Genomic DNA, 17,686 nt, shown 5'->3' with positions numbered 1-17,686 from the left:
GGTTTGATTGGAAGTTAGTTGGATAAGATAAAGAGTCATTTATAAGTCTTATTATTTCATTATATGTACTATCCATGACTGCTAACCACAATGGCTATGTTCTGCCTCCGCTGTCGGAGGCAGTAATGTTTCTGAATACTATACCAGTTCCTGGGAATCACAAGTGGGGAGAGTTGATGTTGCACTCAGCCATGAAGCTCACTGGGTGCAGCACCTGAGTGGGGATTTGAACCCTGGTCTCTCAGCTCATGGCTCAACATTACGCCACACTGGCTCTCATGGCAGATATGGCTCTGAGATCATGTTTACCCTCAGAATCACAGATCCAAGAGTGCCCAGCCATGTTTCCTCTGTTCGCAGCTCCATGGCAGTTACAAACACCAACTATTATATGAAGCATCGAATCAGCAAATTAGCATTTAGGTTGTGACAAAACATGACTAAGTACTTGAAAGACAAATAAGCCCTTCTCCTCCACGCTGAGTAGGAGGAAGATGTTCTGTAATGCAAAAAGAAAACAGATGGGAAATACGAAGGAGATGGGTAGGAATCAGTGCCTGTGCCCTATCAATGCATTAAGAGGGGGAGAGTTTGGCTGCTGTCCTCAGCCACTGTCCTTACATATAAGCAATTAAGCCACAGTGGTTGATTCCAGACATGAAAGACCTTGGATATTACACTCTGCCCTGTGAAAGCCTGTGCCCTTGTTTAACACTGGTTGTGATTTGATTATTCATTGGGGAGGGAAAGGCACTCAGCACATGCTCAAGAGCACTCTTTACATTTGTATTATTAACACCCTTTTTCATTCATGAATCTTGAACTAGTTCACAATGTACACAAAAAGGCATAACAGTTTAAAGCATTCGGACAGCCATGTAATTTCAATGGCTACAGCAGGCAGAACAACACCCACCCCGTTCATATCAACAGGAAATGCCTGGGTAAAGAGAAAGGTCCTTAAGGGAACTTCCAGTCATTCAATATTCTGTGGAAGGAATTAAAGTGCATACCAAAATTTTATATTTGTGCATATAAAGTAGATGAATGCACTCTGCCGCCCAGCACAACAAATCCTTAAAAAAAAAGAAAAGGGACTTTTTGCTGTTTGGAAGTGATGGCAATATGCATGGGGAAAGTATAGGGTGAACAAATGATTAATGGGAAGGTGTGTAAACACCCTGCAAGCAAACCAGTGACCTCTAGAGGGCAGGATCCATCAATAAAAGCAATATTTCTCAGGCTTTTGCCAATTTTTTGTGGGATATCCAGCCTCCCATAACCAACATGCTTTATTTAAAGTATGAAGCGGTTAAGACCATAGAATATGATGTCCTGCCAGGCTTAGCTAGCTCACTGCTCCTCACTTACCAAACTCTTTGTTTTCTCACACTTCCACCATGTGAACCCTACCAGTTATGGAGCGATCTTCCTTTTAACCAAAATACAAGCAGAATACCAACAATTTTGAGGTATTGCACAACAAACCATCTTCATGAAGATATTTTTTGTTGTTATTTTGCAATAAGTGATGGAAAAATGCATTGGGAAGTGTGGGATAAAGTTTGCTTTAATAATAATAATAATAATAATAATAATAATAATAATAATAATAATAATTTATTTATACCCCGCCCTCCCCAGCCAAGGCCGGGCTCAGAGCGGCTTACAAGCAATAATAAAAACAAGTTAAATGATTACAACTTAAAAACAAAATTAAAAAATACAATTAAATTAAAATATTGAAACATTAAAATATTAAAATGTAGCCTCATCGCAGGAGAAGGAAAAGAAAAAAGAAAGAGAGTGAGGGAATCAAATTGGCTCCAAGCCAAAGGCCAGGCGGAACAACTCTGTCTTACAGACCCTGTGGAAAGAAATCAGATCCTGCAGGGCCCTGGTCTCGTGAGGCAGAGCGTTCCACCAGGCCGGAGCCAGAGTTGAAAAGGCCCTGGCTCTGGTTGAAGCCAATCTAACTTCCTTAGGGCCCGGGACCACAAGAGTGTTGCTATTTATGGACCTTGAGGCTCTCCGGGAGGCATACCGGGAGAGGCGGTCCCATAGGTACGAGGGTCCTAGGCCGTGAAGGGCTTTAAAGGTCAAAAGCAGCACCTTAAATCTGATCCTGTACTCCACCGGGAGCCAGTGCAGCTTGAAAAGCACTGGGTGAATATGCTCCCATGGCAGAGACCCCGTGAAGAGTCTCGCTGCACCCGCTGGAGTTTCTGGGACACCTTCAAGGGCAGCCCCGCGTAGAGCGAATTACAGTAGTCAAGCCTGGAGATGACCGTCACATGGATCACTGTGGCCAGGTCGGGGCGGGAAAGGTAAGGGACCAACTGCTTGATGTGGCGAAGGTGGAAAAATGTCGCCTTGGCTGTTGCTGTAACTTGTGCCTCCATGGAAAGGGAGGCGTCAAGGATTACACCCAAACTCTTAACGGAAGGCAATGGCACTAATTGGGCCCCCGCAAGAGAAGGGAGTTGGTCCCTCATCCCCATGCCATCCTGACCCAGCCATAGGACCTCTGTCTTCGAAGGATTTAGTTTCAATCGGCTCCCACAAAACCATCCAGCCACAGCTTCCAAGCATCTGGTCAGTGTGTTCGGGGCCGAGTCGGTGTGGCCATCCATCAGCAGATAGAGCTGAATGTCATCAGCATATTGGTGACAGCCCAGCCCAAAGCTCCGGATAATCTGGGCAAGGGGGCGCATAAAGATGTTAAAAAGCATTGGGGAGAGGATTGCGCCCTGCGGCACTCCACACACCAAGGAGTGGCGCGACGACATTTCCCTCCCTAGTGCCACCCTCTGTCCCCGACCAGAGATAAAAGAGCACAGCCAGTTAAGGGCTATGCCCTGTATCCCCACATCTGCGAGGCGGTGGTCCAGAGGATCATGATCAACCATGTCAAAGGCTGCTGACAAATCTAAAAGGATCACCAGTCCTGACCCGCCTCGATCCAGCTGTCTACGGAGATCGTCTGTTAGGGCAACCAGAGTCGTCTCGGTCCCAAAACCAGGACGGAAACCGGACTGAAATGGATCTAAAGCCGATGTTTCCTCCAGAAACCTACCGAGCTGTTCAGCAACCTCTCTCTCAATTACCTTACCCAGATATGGAAGATTTGAAACTGGGCGGTAATTGGATAGGTCTAAGGGATCTAATGAAGTTTTCTTTAAGAGTGGACATACCACTGCTTCCTTCAGTTCCCCTGGGAATGTCCCCGTGTCAAGGGACAAATTGATAACTTCAACCAGGGGGGTCCGCGCAACATCTGGACACTCCCTAATCAGCCAAGACGGGCACGGATCAAGGAGGCAGGTGGTGGGCCTACTAACTTGGAGGAATCTATCCACATCAGCAGGGAGTATTCGATCGAAATGGTCCAACACTGGACCTGAAGTCAGTCAAGGGGCCTCCAGTTCAGTCACTGTATCTAAATTGGCAGGGAGGTCACGGCGGAGCAACAGGACTTTCTCCACAAAAAAGCTCGCGAATGCCTCACAGCAACATTGCTACAACCTCTTTGCAAACAAATGAGAATGAATGCTCAAAAGAACAAGTCTTCTGAGGCCTCTATCTCACAGAAGTCTATCTGGGGTATTGTAATTTTGGGACATAAAAACATATTAGGCTGCACATGATAAATTTACCACCTTTTGTTTGGGATACAGAGTTGAAAGTTTAAATCGTAGAATTATTTCCGGGGGGGAAAGAAGATGCACATCAAGTACATTCTTTACTCCTAAGATCTGGGATAAAAGAAAGAAAAATCACCAGACAAATCAACCAAATGGATATCTGAGGGTTTGCTTGTTTCCTTGTGAAAACAATTGAGTAGCAAGTGGTAGGCTACCCATGAGGGTATTTGCATTTTTCTGTGAATCTCAAGTTTCTTTCTTTTTTTTTTTTTAAAAAAAAGCCTAAGTTTCTAGTGTTTGTAATAGCAAATAAAGTCTTGAAATGCAGGCAGAAATGGATGGTAAGCAATACAAGTTAATGCCAAATTTATGGAATTTAGCTGCTGGAGCTTCTACTCAAGAAGACCTTGGGGTTCAACATTTACTTCTGTCATGAACTCATTACGTAGCCCTAGGCAAACTGCAATCTCCACTACAGCCCTTCCTCCCTTCTGCAACATGGAGATAATAAAGAGTGACCTAACTTAAAGGGTTGTTGTAAAGATTTCAAGATAATTACGTGCCTGTGTACATGTTCCCATTGACTCTGCATGCAGTGCACTCCCGCCACAGGTTTGGGAAGCAGTGTACACACCAGCTGCAATCCATATATATCTGTATCTATCATGCCCTTTCTTATGAAATACTGCATTTTGAGGAAGTTTCCTCATACCATATTTGATCCGAATCGAGAAAAAGAAACATTTAGATGCGTTTTGAATTTATTTTTCATATGCCCAGCCTGTGAAGCACTCATACTCTGAACACTGCACATAATGCTAAACGTAATTATGCTAAACGTAATTACTGGCTGCATCACTGAAGGTGTAATCCTGTACTTGAGACCTACCAGTAGGATTTGGTGGAGTCCTGCTATTTTAGCAGAGTGCAAGCATGCCTCCACTCCAGCTGCTCAGTCCACTGGGGAGGGGGCGCAACACTTGCCCTGCCCTGGGCAAACCATGCTACACCACTGCAGGAGAGTACATAACATTGGGCTAGAGGGGTCAGAAATGACACATGGTTCTTCTGAAAGATAGCTGGTTTGATTCTGATAGAAAGGAGCTTGATAGAATTACCCTCCTGCCTCTCCAATGCCTATGATAGTTCTGGATGCGATGCTGCATTTATTTATTTAACAAAAATTACATGCTGCTTGATCGCAATAAAAATATAACAGAATTACTGATAAAAACGGTAAAAGGCAGATATTTTAAAACATTCAAAATATAATTAAAATCAAGAATAGGCTAAAAAGTCATGTGTTTAATCTCAGATTTTGTGTGTCTGGATAGGTTTGCCTGAACAAAAATGTCTTTAGCAAGCATCACAAAGAGTACAATGGAAGCCTGATGTTAATGGGCAGGGAACTATAAAGTGTAGGTGCTTCCATACTAAAAGACTGATTTCTTACAAGTGCAGAACAAGTATTATGTGGCACCTCTAACAGTGCTAGCTCTGCAGGCTGAAGCAGTCATTTGGGCATGTACGGCGATCCTGGAAGTAAACTGGTCCCAAATTGTTCAGGTCTTTATATACTGATAGTAACACCTTGACTTTGGCCTTGAGAAGCAAATGAGCAACCAGTGCAGATCTCTGAGCAGAGGTGTTATATGTTGACAGAGTCTCACTCCTGTTAGCAATCATGCTGCAGCATTCTGGACTAACCGCAGGTGAAAGGGAAGCTCCACACAGAGTGTGTTGCAGTAATCTAATCCTGAAGTCACCATGGCATTCCTTATGTTTGCTATTAATTTGTACTGAATTGTTTCAAAGATTTTGAGCAATAGTATTTTGTTATCTTCCTCCAGCATGCTACTGGAAAAGAGGGATACAAATACATATCATGAACTCCCAAAACTGGCTCCAGGGGAATGGGAATGCTGGATGAGACCAGCAGAGGGCTCTCCACCCTAACAGTGCTACCATTTAACAGTGCTACTGTACCTAACAGAGAATATCCAAGATGCGATGTGGCCTTAGCAAATTTTCAGTTTGCATGTCCCCACCTCTTCCAGGCTAGAGACGCCAACTATGGCTGTCATGCCCAAAGCAACCCCAAACCGCTGGAGTAACGTATCTTACCATCTAAGTTCCCTGGCATTCTGTAATAAATTCCACAGTTATCCAGCCAGTGCCATAGGCAAAGATCCTGTTGTCTTCAGATAGGTGAGAGTGTGTGAAGAAAAGTTAGATAGTAAGAAGGAAGGGTGGAGTGGGAAATAAGTCTCTGAACATCTTTTATACTGTATTAGGAACTGGACCAAAACGTTCCATCTTGCATATAAATCTAATTACTTGTGTAGACAACTTTAAGGAAGATGTTGAATAGGCATTGCATATTATGAGTGTCCACAATCTAACACGGAGAAACCCCTGCTTTCAGTTCTTTATTCAGGTCAGTTTGGCACATTCCAGTATTTTCATCCAAACCATTGCAGGGGGTGAAAGCTACATTTCCCTGCCTGCTGCAATCTCAATAATTACCTGCCTTCTCCCCTGCAGCTGCTATTTGGATTCTGAAAAAGCATGCAGAGTACATGGAAAGATGTATATAATATTATGTCCAGTTTGACCTTTTTGTTTGCAAATCCATTAAAAATGAACTTTCCCTCATTGCACCCGGTCCTGAAACAGAAAAACCATATTCTCAGTCCTTTGAATTGCCTACCCCTCCTATCCACAATGAGTGGAAGATTTTTGAGAACAATTTGACTTCAAGCAGAGCAGATCCCTTTAGCAGGCTTTAGTAGGAGCAGTTTATTGTGTGAAGGAAACCTTATATGGCTATATATTTATATTTTGTGTAAACAAACCAGAAGGGTATTTGTTAACAGAGGAAAAGAACAAGGAAAAACAGTTGCCAGAAGAATGCACTTCAGCAGCTGGGATCTCTCTCTCTCTGGTATTCCAGATTGGGTGGAAGGGGGGAAATAACAGAAAGTACCAGAAGCTCTAGAAACGAGTGAATATTCACCTTCTGCATTGTGACAAGTATAAAATTTGCCTTTCCAGCCCTGTGCATCTGTCAAGTACGAACGGCAAATAACAGCTGTCTTCCTACAGCCACATGTAATTTTTTCATAACTGCATTTAATAATAACTGGATTACTGCAATGTACTCTGTGGGGTTGCCCTTGAGGTTGGTGTGGAACCTGCAGCTGGTGCAAAATGTGGCAGCTTGATGATTAATTGAGGCAGAATATCGCCAACATGTTACCCTGCAGTTGAAGGCTAAGTTCAAGGTGCTGGTTTTGGCGAATAAAGCCCTATGCAGCTTGGGACCAGGATACTTTAGAGATCATCTCATCCCTTAAATACCCAGTTGATCACTGCACTCCTCTGCAAATATTGTCTTATCAGGAGGTCTGGATTCCATACAATGTAGAAAGTGGGGCTTTAGTGTTGTGGCACCCACCCTGTGGAATTTACTCTCCCTGGATAATAGACAGGTGCTGTCTTCTGTTGTCTGCTTGGTACCTACTGAAAATTTCCCACTTTCAACAAGAAAGTTGAGAAATGTCCCCGTCTGCAGCGGTATTCAAATTGCTCTTACTTTTTTCTCACTTGTCGTTTGCTGTCTTGGACTCATTTGGAAGGAACGGTAGGCTATAAATCCAAGACATCAATAAATATAAATAAAAGACCAGTCAGTTGAAACCCAAGCCTGTATTATCAATTTCTTCCTATTTGTTATGGAATAAAAATGAAGTTCCTTTTCCAATCTGACCTGAAACCTGTTTTGGGTATGGTTGCTTACATTTCAGTCAATGATTCTGCTGCATAAGGAGGCACTGAGTTTGTTTCTAAGCAAGACAATGGAAACACAGAGGTGAGAACTGCAGAGCTGGCAATGCAATAGAAGCGCATAACCACAGAGTTGGAAAGTCCCCAAGAGATCATCCAGTCCAACTCCCTATAAATCCAACAATTCCTAACCACTTGGATGTTTGCTTTTAAATTATATCTCAAGGGAACCCTTACCGCAGTGACTTGCCTGCTAGTTGTTGTGGGACAGCTTTGCTCTGCAGAAGATGGAAGCATATATGATAAGTCAATTCAAATGGAACTGAGGGCTTCTAGGGCCTGGGGCAGGAGTCTTGTTTAGAATTAAGTTATAAACGCAAACACAAAAGCAACTGGCCCCTGGCAGGCCCCTACCACACAGCTAGCTGAGCCCTCCGAGGCCTGGAGCAAGTGTACCCAGCTGCCCCCACCCTGCACAAGCCTAGAGGCCTCACCATTGTGAACTGAGAGTGCAGCTGAATTTAGCACATGCTCAACAGTCCTGTGTGATGATGCCTTGCAACAGAAGTATGGTAGTGGGATGACCAAGCAGCGTATTTCAGGGAAGCTTGTCAGCCATGATCAATCTTCACATTCAGTAGCCCCTGATATGTTTCTAAGGAACCCAGGACTTTCCCACAATATAGTTTAAAGAAAACAGTGTCCTAGATCAGGCTTCAGCAACCCGATGCCATCCTGACATTTTGGACTACATGCTGGCTGAGGCTGATGGAAGTTATAGTCCAAAACATCTGGAGGGCCCCAGTTGGGTGATGGCAGATCTACAATAATTAACACAGAATTCGAAGATGTGATCTTGGGTGTGTGTGGCTCAAAACACGCAAACCTTATTGTTATTTCCTTCAGCGTACCTTCAGGAACACTGTGCTATGCTTATGGCCGAATTGAGGTCAGGGAGCCAAAGGTTAAAAGCAGTCTGGCAGAGAAGAGAGTACTTGAGAAGGATACTATTTCTGGAACGTGCCTTGGATCGCAAGCACCACTGGCCGTAAGCCTGTAGCAGAGCAAAAGCTTCTCTGACATTTGCAGAATGCATTTGACGCCCGAGAGAAAACTAACAAAGCAGCAATTGAGATGCAGACTGACCCAGCTGAGACCAGCTAAGGTTGACTCTTCTGCGTATGCACCAAAGATTTTAAGCACACTCTCCCCTCCACACACCCCCAAATCCTGGGAACTGTAGTTTATACCTCAGAGCTGCAATTCATAGCAATCTTAACAAACAACAGTTCCCATTTTTTTTGGGGGGGGTGCTTTAAATGTATGGTGTGCACGCAGTTGGAAAAATAAGACAAAGCATCATATTTCATTTCAAAGCATCATGTTTAGGGAAGCTTTTAATGTTTGATGTATCATAATATATTCTTTTGGAAACCGCCCAGAGTGGCTGGGGAGGCCCAGCCAGATGGGAGGGGTATAAATAATAAATTATTATTATTATTATATTATTCGTGGACAAGGTTGGAAGTATTTTCAATGTAAAGGATGTCATTGAGCAGCATTTCTCTTAGGAAAAGGGCTATTCCCAAAGTAAAGCAGTTGTAATTGAGTGTGAATGTAGTGAATTAAAGTACATGTGTGCCACACAAATTGGTATTTCTGTTTATTTGCAAACACTGAGTCTATACATAAATGTATGCTTCAAAGGAAATCAGAACTTCTAAGCATGACTAAATGCTACATTTTAGGAATTAAAGATTAATTGGATCTGCTACACTTTTGTGTAATAAAAATCAGTTTTACTAGCCTGTAACTTTTTTAAGAACTTCAGCTTTTTTTTGATGCCTGGGGCATTCGATTTGCCGTTTAAATCTGATTTTAACTGGTCGTGTTCCTTTTAACCTTTGTTAGCATTTGATTATATTCTTTCTATTTCTCTTTCATATTCCGAGAAATGTTTCTGGATTTCCAAGACCATCTTGAGAGGTCAGATCCAATTTGGGCTTCTCCTTTTTAGAACTGCCCCTTCAATTTTTCCTTTGCCAATTTAACCTCTTATTATTGCGGGGGGGGGGGGCTGGATTAGTGACATGCTTGAGCCACAAGCTTTGTAAACTAAAACTTTAAGGAAACACTTTTTGGCAGAATGTTCAATTGTCACCCTCATGCTCTTTCAAGAATTTAAAAAAAAATTGTTCACAAGCATCTTTTAAAGAAAAAGGTTTAAAAAACGAAACATGTAAATATTGAAAGGAAACATAAATATTTTCTCCTCAAGCTAATTAAAATTTTATGAAGCGATTAGTTCCTTCCTCCCTTTATCCAAAGTAATGGGGCATATTGAGGTCTGAGGGGTGCAGGTTTGGAGTTCCCCTTGCACAACTTGGCAGAGAAGGTAATAAATATATAGAGAGAGATGTGCAATATATCCCTGAATAACTTAAGCAAAATTCCCCTCACACACCCCGCTTATGCGAAATTTCTCACAGCTACTACAACTCCGCTAAATCCCGCCCTCCGCGCCTCGTTGGCTAGCGGCGCTTTTTTTCTCCACCATTCTCGCCTCTCGATTGGCTACCCTCCTGCCACTCCGCTCTCCCATTTCCCCACCCCACCCCACCCCTCCCAACCGCCTGTTTCTCATTTTTTCTTACAGCCGGCATCTCTTCTACACACACTGTCCACGCGCCGCGGGCCGGCCTCCGATTGGTTGCCGGGACTGTAAACACGGCGAACCGGCCAATCGGAGCGCTGTGCACGAGGACAGCACGAGGGTACACGAGCCGGCCGCATGGAGCTGCCTGAGATCAACAGCGTAAAGGAGGGGGAAGGTGGGTGTGGGCCGCATATAAAACGGCCGCATCCGGATGACGGTGCCAATAGCCGAGGCAGGCTTGGGACAGAGAGGAGGCAGGAGTTCCTTAGCACTCCATTTGGCTATTACCGTACTCCTTTTATTTCGAGAAGACAAAGGGGGGAAATTTGCGTTAAAAAAAATAATTGCCATTTCAATTTTGTCCCCTTAAAATATTTCTGAGCACAAAAGCTAAGCTTTTCGGAACTCAGCCCACTTTGACCCTTTTGCCTGAGAATACTAATAACCGTTGGGTCACCATGGTGATGTTCAAGAAGATCAAGACCTTCGAAGTGGCCTTCAGCGAGCCTGACAAAGTCTACAGCAGCGGGGACAAGGTGGCTGGCCGTGTCGTGGTGGAGGTGGCCGAAGTCACCCGGGTCACCCGGGTCAGAGTTCTGGCTTGCGGGGTGGCCAAGGTCCTGTGGATCAAAGGGCCCCAGCAGTGCAAGCAGGAGATGGAATACCTTCGCTATGAAGATGTCCTCACCCTGGACGACCATCCAACTGGTGAGCATCATGGTCGTGGGGGTGGAGTGGGGGGGCGTCTCTGTGTGTTTTGCGTCTCCGCTTTTGCAAAAGAATTGAAAGCCCTTCCTGGAATTTTGAGAAGCCCAACGAGTGGGTAGCTTTTGCAGTCTGGTCCTATGCATGGGGACTTCGCCGTAGCCTAAGGAGACTTAGGATGGCACCTTTGGCTTTACATAGGAACATCGGAGGCCGTCTTATACTGTATAGAGTCATACCAATGATTCCTCTAGCTCAGTTTGTCTGCATGGGCGGGCAGCGGTGGCTTTCCAAGTTCTCAGGCAGGGGTCTCTTCCAGCCTTTCTTTGAGATGCTGATGGGGCTTGAACTTGGGACACTTCTGTTTGCAAAGCTAATGAGTTGGTTGGAATGGTGTCCTCTTCAGTGGCGTATATATACTTGGCTCTAAATACTTGGTCCAGTTCTGCTTTTTCTTGTTTAAACTGAATTTTGGGGGCAGTTTTTTTTTTTTGTACAGTTTTTTTTTTTTTTGTACTGGGTACAGTATCTTCCTATGTTTTCTGGGTTCTCTGTCTAGGTTTGAAACCTAGCGCAGGCTCAGAATGGGGTGGGAATGGAACTCTACCCCATTTAAAGACTGGCTTTCAAAACTTGCATCCCAGTCCTATGTGTGTTTACTTGGAATTAAGTCCCCATGAGCTTGATGGGGCTTGATTACCAAGTAAGCCCTTCTAAGATTGCAGCCTTGCAGGTCTGAGATGCAAGCAAAAGATTAGCATCAAATAGGCGCCAGCAGAGAAGAGAGAGATAATTTTCAGGCTTGGGAATAACCTAAAGCAGAGAACTACTAGGAAGTTGAACAAAGGGTCCAGGGTGATGGGTCACCTCTGAATAAAGGGCCAGCGGCAACTTCAAATCATTGTAGTTCCCTTGCTAAGCAAACTTCCGAGAGTACGGTATGTCCCAGTAACAGTTGGCGCAGCAGGGAACTGGCCAGCTGGGACTTCTGGCAGTGGATGTATTAATAGGTAGTGATTGCCTAGCAGTACGGGGAGTCCCTCATCCTGGGAGAGGGGTATAGTCGTCACCTTGGCTGAAGATCAGAGCAAGTGAGGAGAGCTAGGAAGATGTGAAATTCTTTAGACTGTTGGCTTCTGTAACTTGGACGTTTTGGTTTGTAATTGGACAGACGCACAGATAGGAAAGGAGACTGAATTTTTTTAAACAGTTGAGACCTTAATTGCATGTGTGAGCAGCTAGTATTAAGGATGAGAAAAGCAGCAATTCTTGAAATGCTGACTTGTTGGTAAAATAGAACATGGGGGTTCCTTAGGCACCACTCAAGCTTAAATCTCTTACCTGCTTAATTTTTTGAAAGTGCACTGACATTGATAAAAACACCTTGCATTATTAGTCATCTTAAAATACTTAAAATCTTTTCTCTATAAGCCTAACATCTTTTCCTCTTTCTGTGGTGTCTTCCCAGATGCAGATGGTTCTGTGATTCTGAGACCAGGAAACACCTACGAGTACAAGTTTGGATTTGAGCTACCTCAGGGGTAGGTATTGGCCAGACATGGCCACTGATATGTTAGTATTAAAATACAGGATTTATCACCGCTTGCCTGCCTTTCCTGTGTCTAATGGGACATGTGTATTCTTTCAGGCCGCTTGGTACTACTTTCAAGGGCAAATATGGCTGCGTTGACTATTGGGTGAAGGCTTTCTTGGATCGTCCATCCTTCCCGACTCAAGATATAAAGAAGCGCTTTGAGGTCATGGATCAAATTGACGTCAACACTCCAGACCTGATGGTAATTACGACTTGAGGTTGTCCTTTGATAGCTTTGGTCATTTGTCAGTCATCAGCTTAGGTAGATTTAGTGCCACAGCTAATCTGAAACAGGCCATCTTTCAGCATTTTTTAGTGAACTTTGCTTCAGAATTTGGAATTCTCTCTCCCAATTGCTGTTCAGTTGGTTCAAAGTCTTCACAGAGACATGCATCTCTGTTCATCTTTAGCTTGAAATTAATAGTCTGTGTCCAATTGTCTCATTTACTATCTGTTGAAGCAAGATACTTGTGAATAATTAGTTATAATTCAAGGGGTGATTGAAGGTCTGACAAGGTACCAAAGGCTGAACTCCTGAGACTACAGATAGTACATATGAACAGGAGCAACACTTTGGAAATTAGTCAATGTTGTATGTATGTAGGTATGTATGTATGTATGTATGTATGTAACAATATCTTCTTGTGCATTTCTTTTCAGTCACCTGTAGCTGCCAAGAAGGAAAAGAAAGTGTCCTGTATGTTTATCCCTGATGGGCATGTGTCTGTTAGTGCCAGGATTGACCGCAAAGGATTCTGTGAAGGTGAGGCCTGGCTCCTTTCCTCTTCAGGAAACGGGAGTTGATGAGGAAGGGTGGAAAATTGGAATAAATGATGTAAATGGCTAGTAGTCAGACCTGTAACTGCTAGCTGTTCCTGGCAAGCCAAGCATAGTTCAAGGGTTGGAGATATAGGTGTGGTTTGGAGATTTAATAAGGAGCTTGGATGCAAGCAGGGAAAGTCATCATTGAAAAATGTGGCACCTAACTGATCTCAATGAAGATCTGCTCCAGTGGGCAAATTCTGTAGGTCTTCCACAACTAAACTTCTCCTTGTTGTTCTTACCAGGTGATGACATATGTATCAATGCCGACTTTGAGAACACCTGTTCCCGGATTGTGATGCCCAAGGCAGCCATTGTTGCCAAGCACACCTACCTGGCCAATGGGCAGACCAAGGTCTTCTCCCAGAAGCTCTCATGCGTCCGAGGCAACCACATTGTCTCTGGCATGTCTGAATCATGGCGTGGCAAGACCCTCCGGGTCAAGAAGATCAAACCGTCCATTCTAGGCTGCAACATCCTGCGTGTGGAGTACTTCTTGCAGGTGAGGGGCTTAGAAAGGCAGCCCTCCCCTACCCCCACCCCAAATCTTCCTTGTTCTTTGCTTCTGTTGAGGGCTTACAGAATCCCTACTGAATTCAAGCACTGAGGTCATATTCAGGGGTGAATTCTGGGAACTGCATAGCCCCAGAATCTATTTTGAATTCTAGGCTGTCACCTGAAATGTTTTAAAAAGGCATTTCCTACATCATTATCAAAACTGGCTAAGATACCTCTGGGCTTAAGACTTCCAAGGGAGATACATCCCAGTAGACTTAAGCCCTGACAACTTTAAGGACAGGACATTTGATCTGGATTAAAGAGCTTCACTGCAAGGTGGCTGACCTCTTAATTCCCAGCAAGCCAAGACAGAAAACACCATACTTCTGAAATATTCTGTCTGAGAGATCTTGCATTTAATGACAGCTGCTTTCAAGCCCTGAAACACATCCCTGTAGGCATGGAGTAGCCCTCCTTTCCCCACATCCCCCACAGACTATATTATCTCTCTCAAGAAGGCACCACATTACATCTCACCACATATTTTCCTGTTGTTGTTTTTTGCAGATCTATGTCAGTGTCCCAGGCTCCAAGAAGATCATCCTGGAGTTGCCACTCGTCATTGGCAGCAAGTCTTCTGGCATTGGCAGCCGCAGCTCTAGCATGGCCAGCCAGACCAGTTCCGAGATGAGCTGGGTGGACCTCAACATCCCAGATGCCCCAGAAGGTGAGCTGAGCTTCCTGGATGTCTTTTTGTTGTTGAAAATGTAGCCTTCTAGTTAGGACTTAAGGTGGGCCTCTACAAGGACACAATTGCAGGGGTTGGAGGTCTTTAGAAAGCGGGTGGTAAGAAGCAGCCTTGTCACTCAGTTTTGGGAAGAGCTAGGATTTCTAAATTCCATCAAGTATCTGTTGCTCCAAACACATTACACCAGAAGTATTTGATAGATTTAGGAAAGAGTGGACTGACGTGTATCTGTTTCTTTTCCAATATAGCACCTCCATGCTACCTGGACATTGTCCCTGAAGACCACCGCCTGGAGAGTCCCACCACCCCTCTCTTAGATGAGCTTGACAACTCCTTTGACAGCCCCATCTTCATGTATGCTCCAGAGTTCAAGTTCATGCCACCGCCTACCTACACAGAGGTGAGACATCTTGACTCTTGTCACACAATAAAATGTGACTGCAGCACAGACCAATAAACACGGCTTGCAAGTGGTAGGAATAAAATCAGGGCGAAGAGATGGGGGTGTGGGGTTCACTGAAGAGCAGCCATGCAAAGCAAGCTTTGCGAATATTATTGTGGCTTAAGTAGGTTCTATTCCAAACTTCAGCTTTTGCACTCTACCTGAAGGGGAATGGATCCAGTTGCAAAGCCTTAAAATTTATTTCATTTATATGGGATTATTCTGCCAAGTCCCCCAAGGTGGTCTTGCAATTAAAAATAGTAATGCAAATAAATAGTACAGAATATTTGAAAGCTGAGTTCTGGAGCTGATAGACCTTCATCTTACACACACCCTCTGTTCTTCCCTCTTTTCCAGGTGGATCCTTGCACTATCAACAACAATGTCCAGTGAGCACCAATCAAAGGACATTTATGCAGTTGTCTTTTATCCAGCTTTTTCTGGACTTTTAACAATTGCACTCACAGAGATTATGCACCAGGCAGAAATTCCCTGATGAAAAGGGAAGGAAGACCTCATGGTGTCAGCACATCTCGTGGAAGACTTGTCCGCAAGGAGCTGAATTGAATGGCTATCTTTATGCCTTTGTGTACTTGCCACAGGCCAAGAGAAGCTATGTGGGTCGGTGGTGGACCCAGGCCTCGGCTCTCCCCTATAGCCAGGTGCTGAAGTGAAACTTTCAAGATGGGACTGTAGGGTAGGGCAGGCATTTCTGAATGAGGGGAGGTGAAAGGCCAACAACAGACCAACAGTTTGGAAGAAATACTACTGAATGACAACCAAAAACCATTTGTATCTGTTCAAAATTGTTTTGAATGTGGTGATTTAGATACATGAGTTTGTATGTCTGAAGATTTTTCAATAGGACAAGCAAGCTTTTGGTAGTTTGTTTCTTGCAGTTTTTTGGAGTAAAGGTGCTTTTCTCAGGTTTTAAAACCTAACACCCTGATCTTTGGGACACTTGGAAAAAAGTGTGGGGAGAGTTGCTAGATGGACAGTGGTAGGTTGGTAGGTGTTGCTGCAGATGCTGGATGGGATTGGGGTTTTCTCTCAATAGCATTAAGTGAAGGAATGAGGTGAGAATAGAAAAGTATAGCAGGTGGTGTTAAGTGTTAGGTTGTAATAAACACTCCATCCAAAGGGGCAAAAAAAAGCCCCAGGGAGAAGAACTCCCAACTTCTTAAGAAGCAATAATTTTGTGTTCTTTTGTGTTTGCCTATCGAGCAAATCAAACACTGTTTAGAAGTCTAGCTTTCTAAAACAGTCTCAAGTGTTGTTGTAATGGACTTTTGTGGCACTTAATTTCTGTGGTTTTTGTTCTGTTTTTGTCTAATTCTGCGTTCTCCTTAGTATGTAAACAAGCAAACATTGTATAAGGGAGAAAAATCACTATATGCCTATTTTTTTCTTATCTTGAATCTTTAGTGTTGTGTGACTATAAACCAATGTTGATAATTTGGGGTATGGGGCAAGTTGTTGGCAGCCTTGAATGATGCAAGGGCAGGATCTGAGGCTCGGGGGGGGGCAGCACTTTCCCCCACCATCTTCTTGAGAGGTTTCTCATGCATTCCCTTGCTTCCTTGGTTATCAAAAGCCCAGCAATATCTAAAGACCAATCTCTATATATTTTGTTGAATGGTGCCAAACAGCTTTGTACTTTCCCACAAAGCTGACACAAGCAGAATAAAATCGGGCATGGCTTTAGGCTTGTGTGAAATCAAATAAGGAAGCATATCTATTTCTGGGCTGCTCTTCTTACCCCCCCGCTCCTATATTTTTCAGCAGATAACTTGGTTTATTCCCCACTGATGGAAAAATGCACTTTCTTTAAACAGTTTTTGAAAAAACAGCACTGCATATCTAAAGTGTTAATTGATCCCAGATTTTGTCACTCCAAATATCTTGTCACAAGATACTATATAAGTGACAGGTGGACATAAATTTGGGTGTACTGATTTGTTTTCCTATTGTGTATTTTGTTGCTCCGTTTTGCTTTATTTTGTACTGGTTTGAAAATTTAATTATATTTTGTACTACTGCAGTTCTGCAGAATCCCCCTTTTGGGGTCATGTTTCTAATAAATGTTCAAAAATTGAAATGCCAGTGTCTTTGTCTGCTTAGGCATTCCTGGAGGGAGGGTAGGTGGCGGGGTGGTAGTGGTCAGTTTCTCACCACATCCTCAAATTTTGCTCGTGACCATGCAATTGTAAGTGGGTTTGCATTAACTTAATTTGCACAATGGGACGCGGGTGGCGCTGTGGGTAAAACCTCAGTGTCTAGGACTTGCCGATCATATGGTCGGTGATTCGAATCCCCGCAGCGGGGTGAGCTCCTGTCGTTCGGTCCCAGCTCCTGCTCACCTAGCAGTTCGAAAGCACCCCCAAGTGCAAGTAGATAAATAGGTACCGCTTTATAGCGGGAAGGTAAACGGCATTTCCGTGCGCTGTGCTGGTGCTGGCTCGCCAGAGCAGCTTCGTCACGCTGGCCACGTGACCCGGAAGTGTCTTCGGACAGCGCTGGCTCCCGGCCTCTTAAGCGAGATGAGCACACAACCCCAGAGTCGGCCACGACTGGCCCGTACGGGCAGGGGTACCTTTACCTTTAATTTGCACAATACATATGGTGAACTGGATATAACAGGATCATAAGAAGGGAAATCTCTAAATTCATGTGAATGAAAACTACCAAAACCCATCTTCATAGAACTGAAAGGGACACGAAAGCATCATCTAGTCCAACCCCATCAGCAGGAATCGCAGCTGATGGCATATAAAGAAATGGTGTTTCTAAT

The 17,686-nt window shown here is 44.0% G+C and overlaps 2 protein-coding genes across 2 annotated transcripts in view; one reads left to right on the top strand and one right to left on the bottom strand.

Annotated features, from left to right (window-relative positions):
- Positions 1-17,686, bottom strand: part of LOC307204982 (ras-related and estrogen-regulated growth inhibitor-like protein) — a 226,159-nt gene that overhangs the window by 31,055 nt on the left and 177,418 nt on the right. The gene's annotated exons all lie outside the window — the stretch shown is intronic.
- TXNIP (thioredoxin interacting protein) lies at positions 10,298-16,993 on the top strand. Its single transcript, XM_079956233.1, has 8 exons — positions 10,298-10,794; positions 12,260-12,332; positions 12,440-12,587; positions 13,046-13,148; positions 13,453-13,709; positions 14,273-14,432; positions 14,702-14,853; positions 15,253-16,993. Exons 1-8 carry the CDS (start codon positions 10,545-10,547, stop codon positions 15,286-15,288), a joined length of 1,179 nt encoding a protein of 392 aa, XP_079812359.1. The 5' UTR covers positions 10,298-10,544; the 3' UTR covers positions 15,289-16,993.

Source organism: Podarcis cretensis, assembly GCF_951804945.1.
Source record: "Podarcis cretensis genome assembly, chromosome: 16".
In the NCBI taxonomy this organism is placed as follows: domain Eukaryota; kingdom Metazoa; phylum Chordata; class Lepidosauria; order Squamata; family Lacertidae; genus Podarcis; species Podarcis cretensis.
The sequence above is the reverse complement of the archived record's forward strand: the minus strand, read 5'-3'. Positions and strand labels throughout refer to the sequence as shown.

Excerpts from the sequence above, each read along its gene's own strand:
- TXNIP (XM_079956233.1), top strand. The coding sequence starts at position 10,545 with ATGGTGATGTTCAAGAAGATCAAGACCTTCGAAGTGGCCTTCAGCGAG. Across the intron at positions 10,795-12,259 it reads CCTGGACGACCATCCAACTG|ATGCAGATGGTTCTGTGATT; the intron begins GTGAGCATCATG and ends GTGTCTTCCCAG. Across the intron at positions 13,710-14,272 it reads GTGTGGAGTACTTCTTGCAG|ATCTATGTCAGTGTCCCAGG; the intron begins GTGAGGGGCTTA and ends TGTTTTTTGCAG.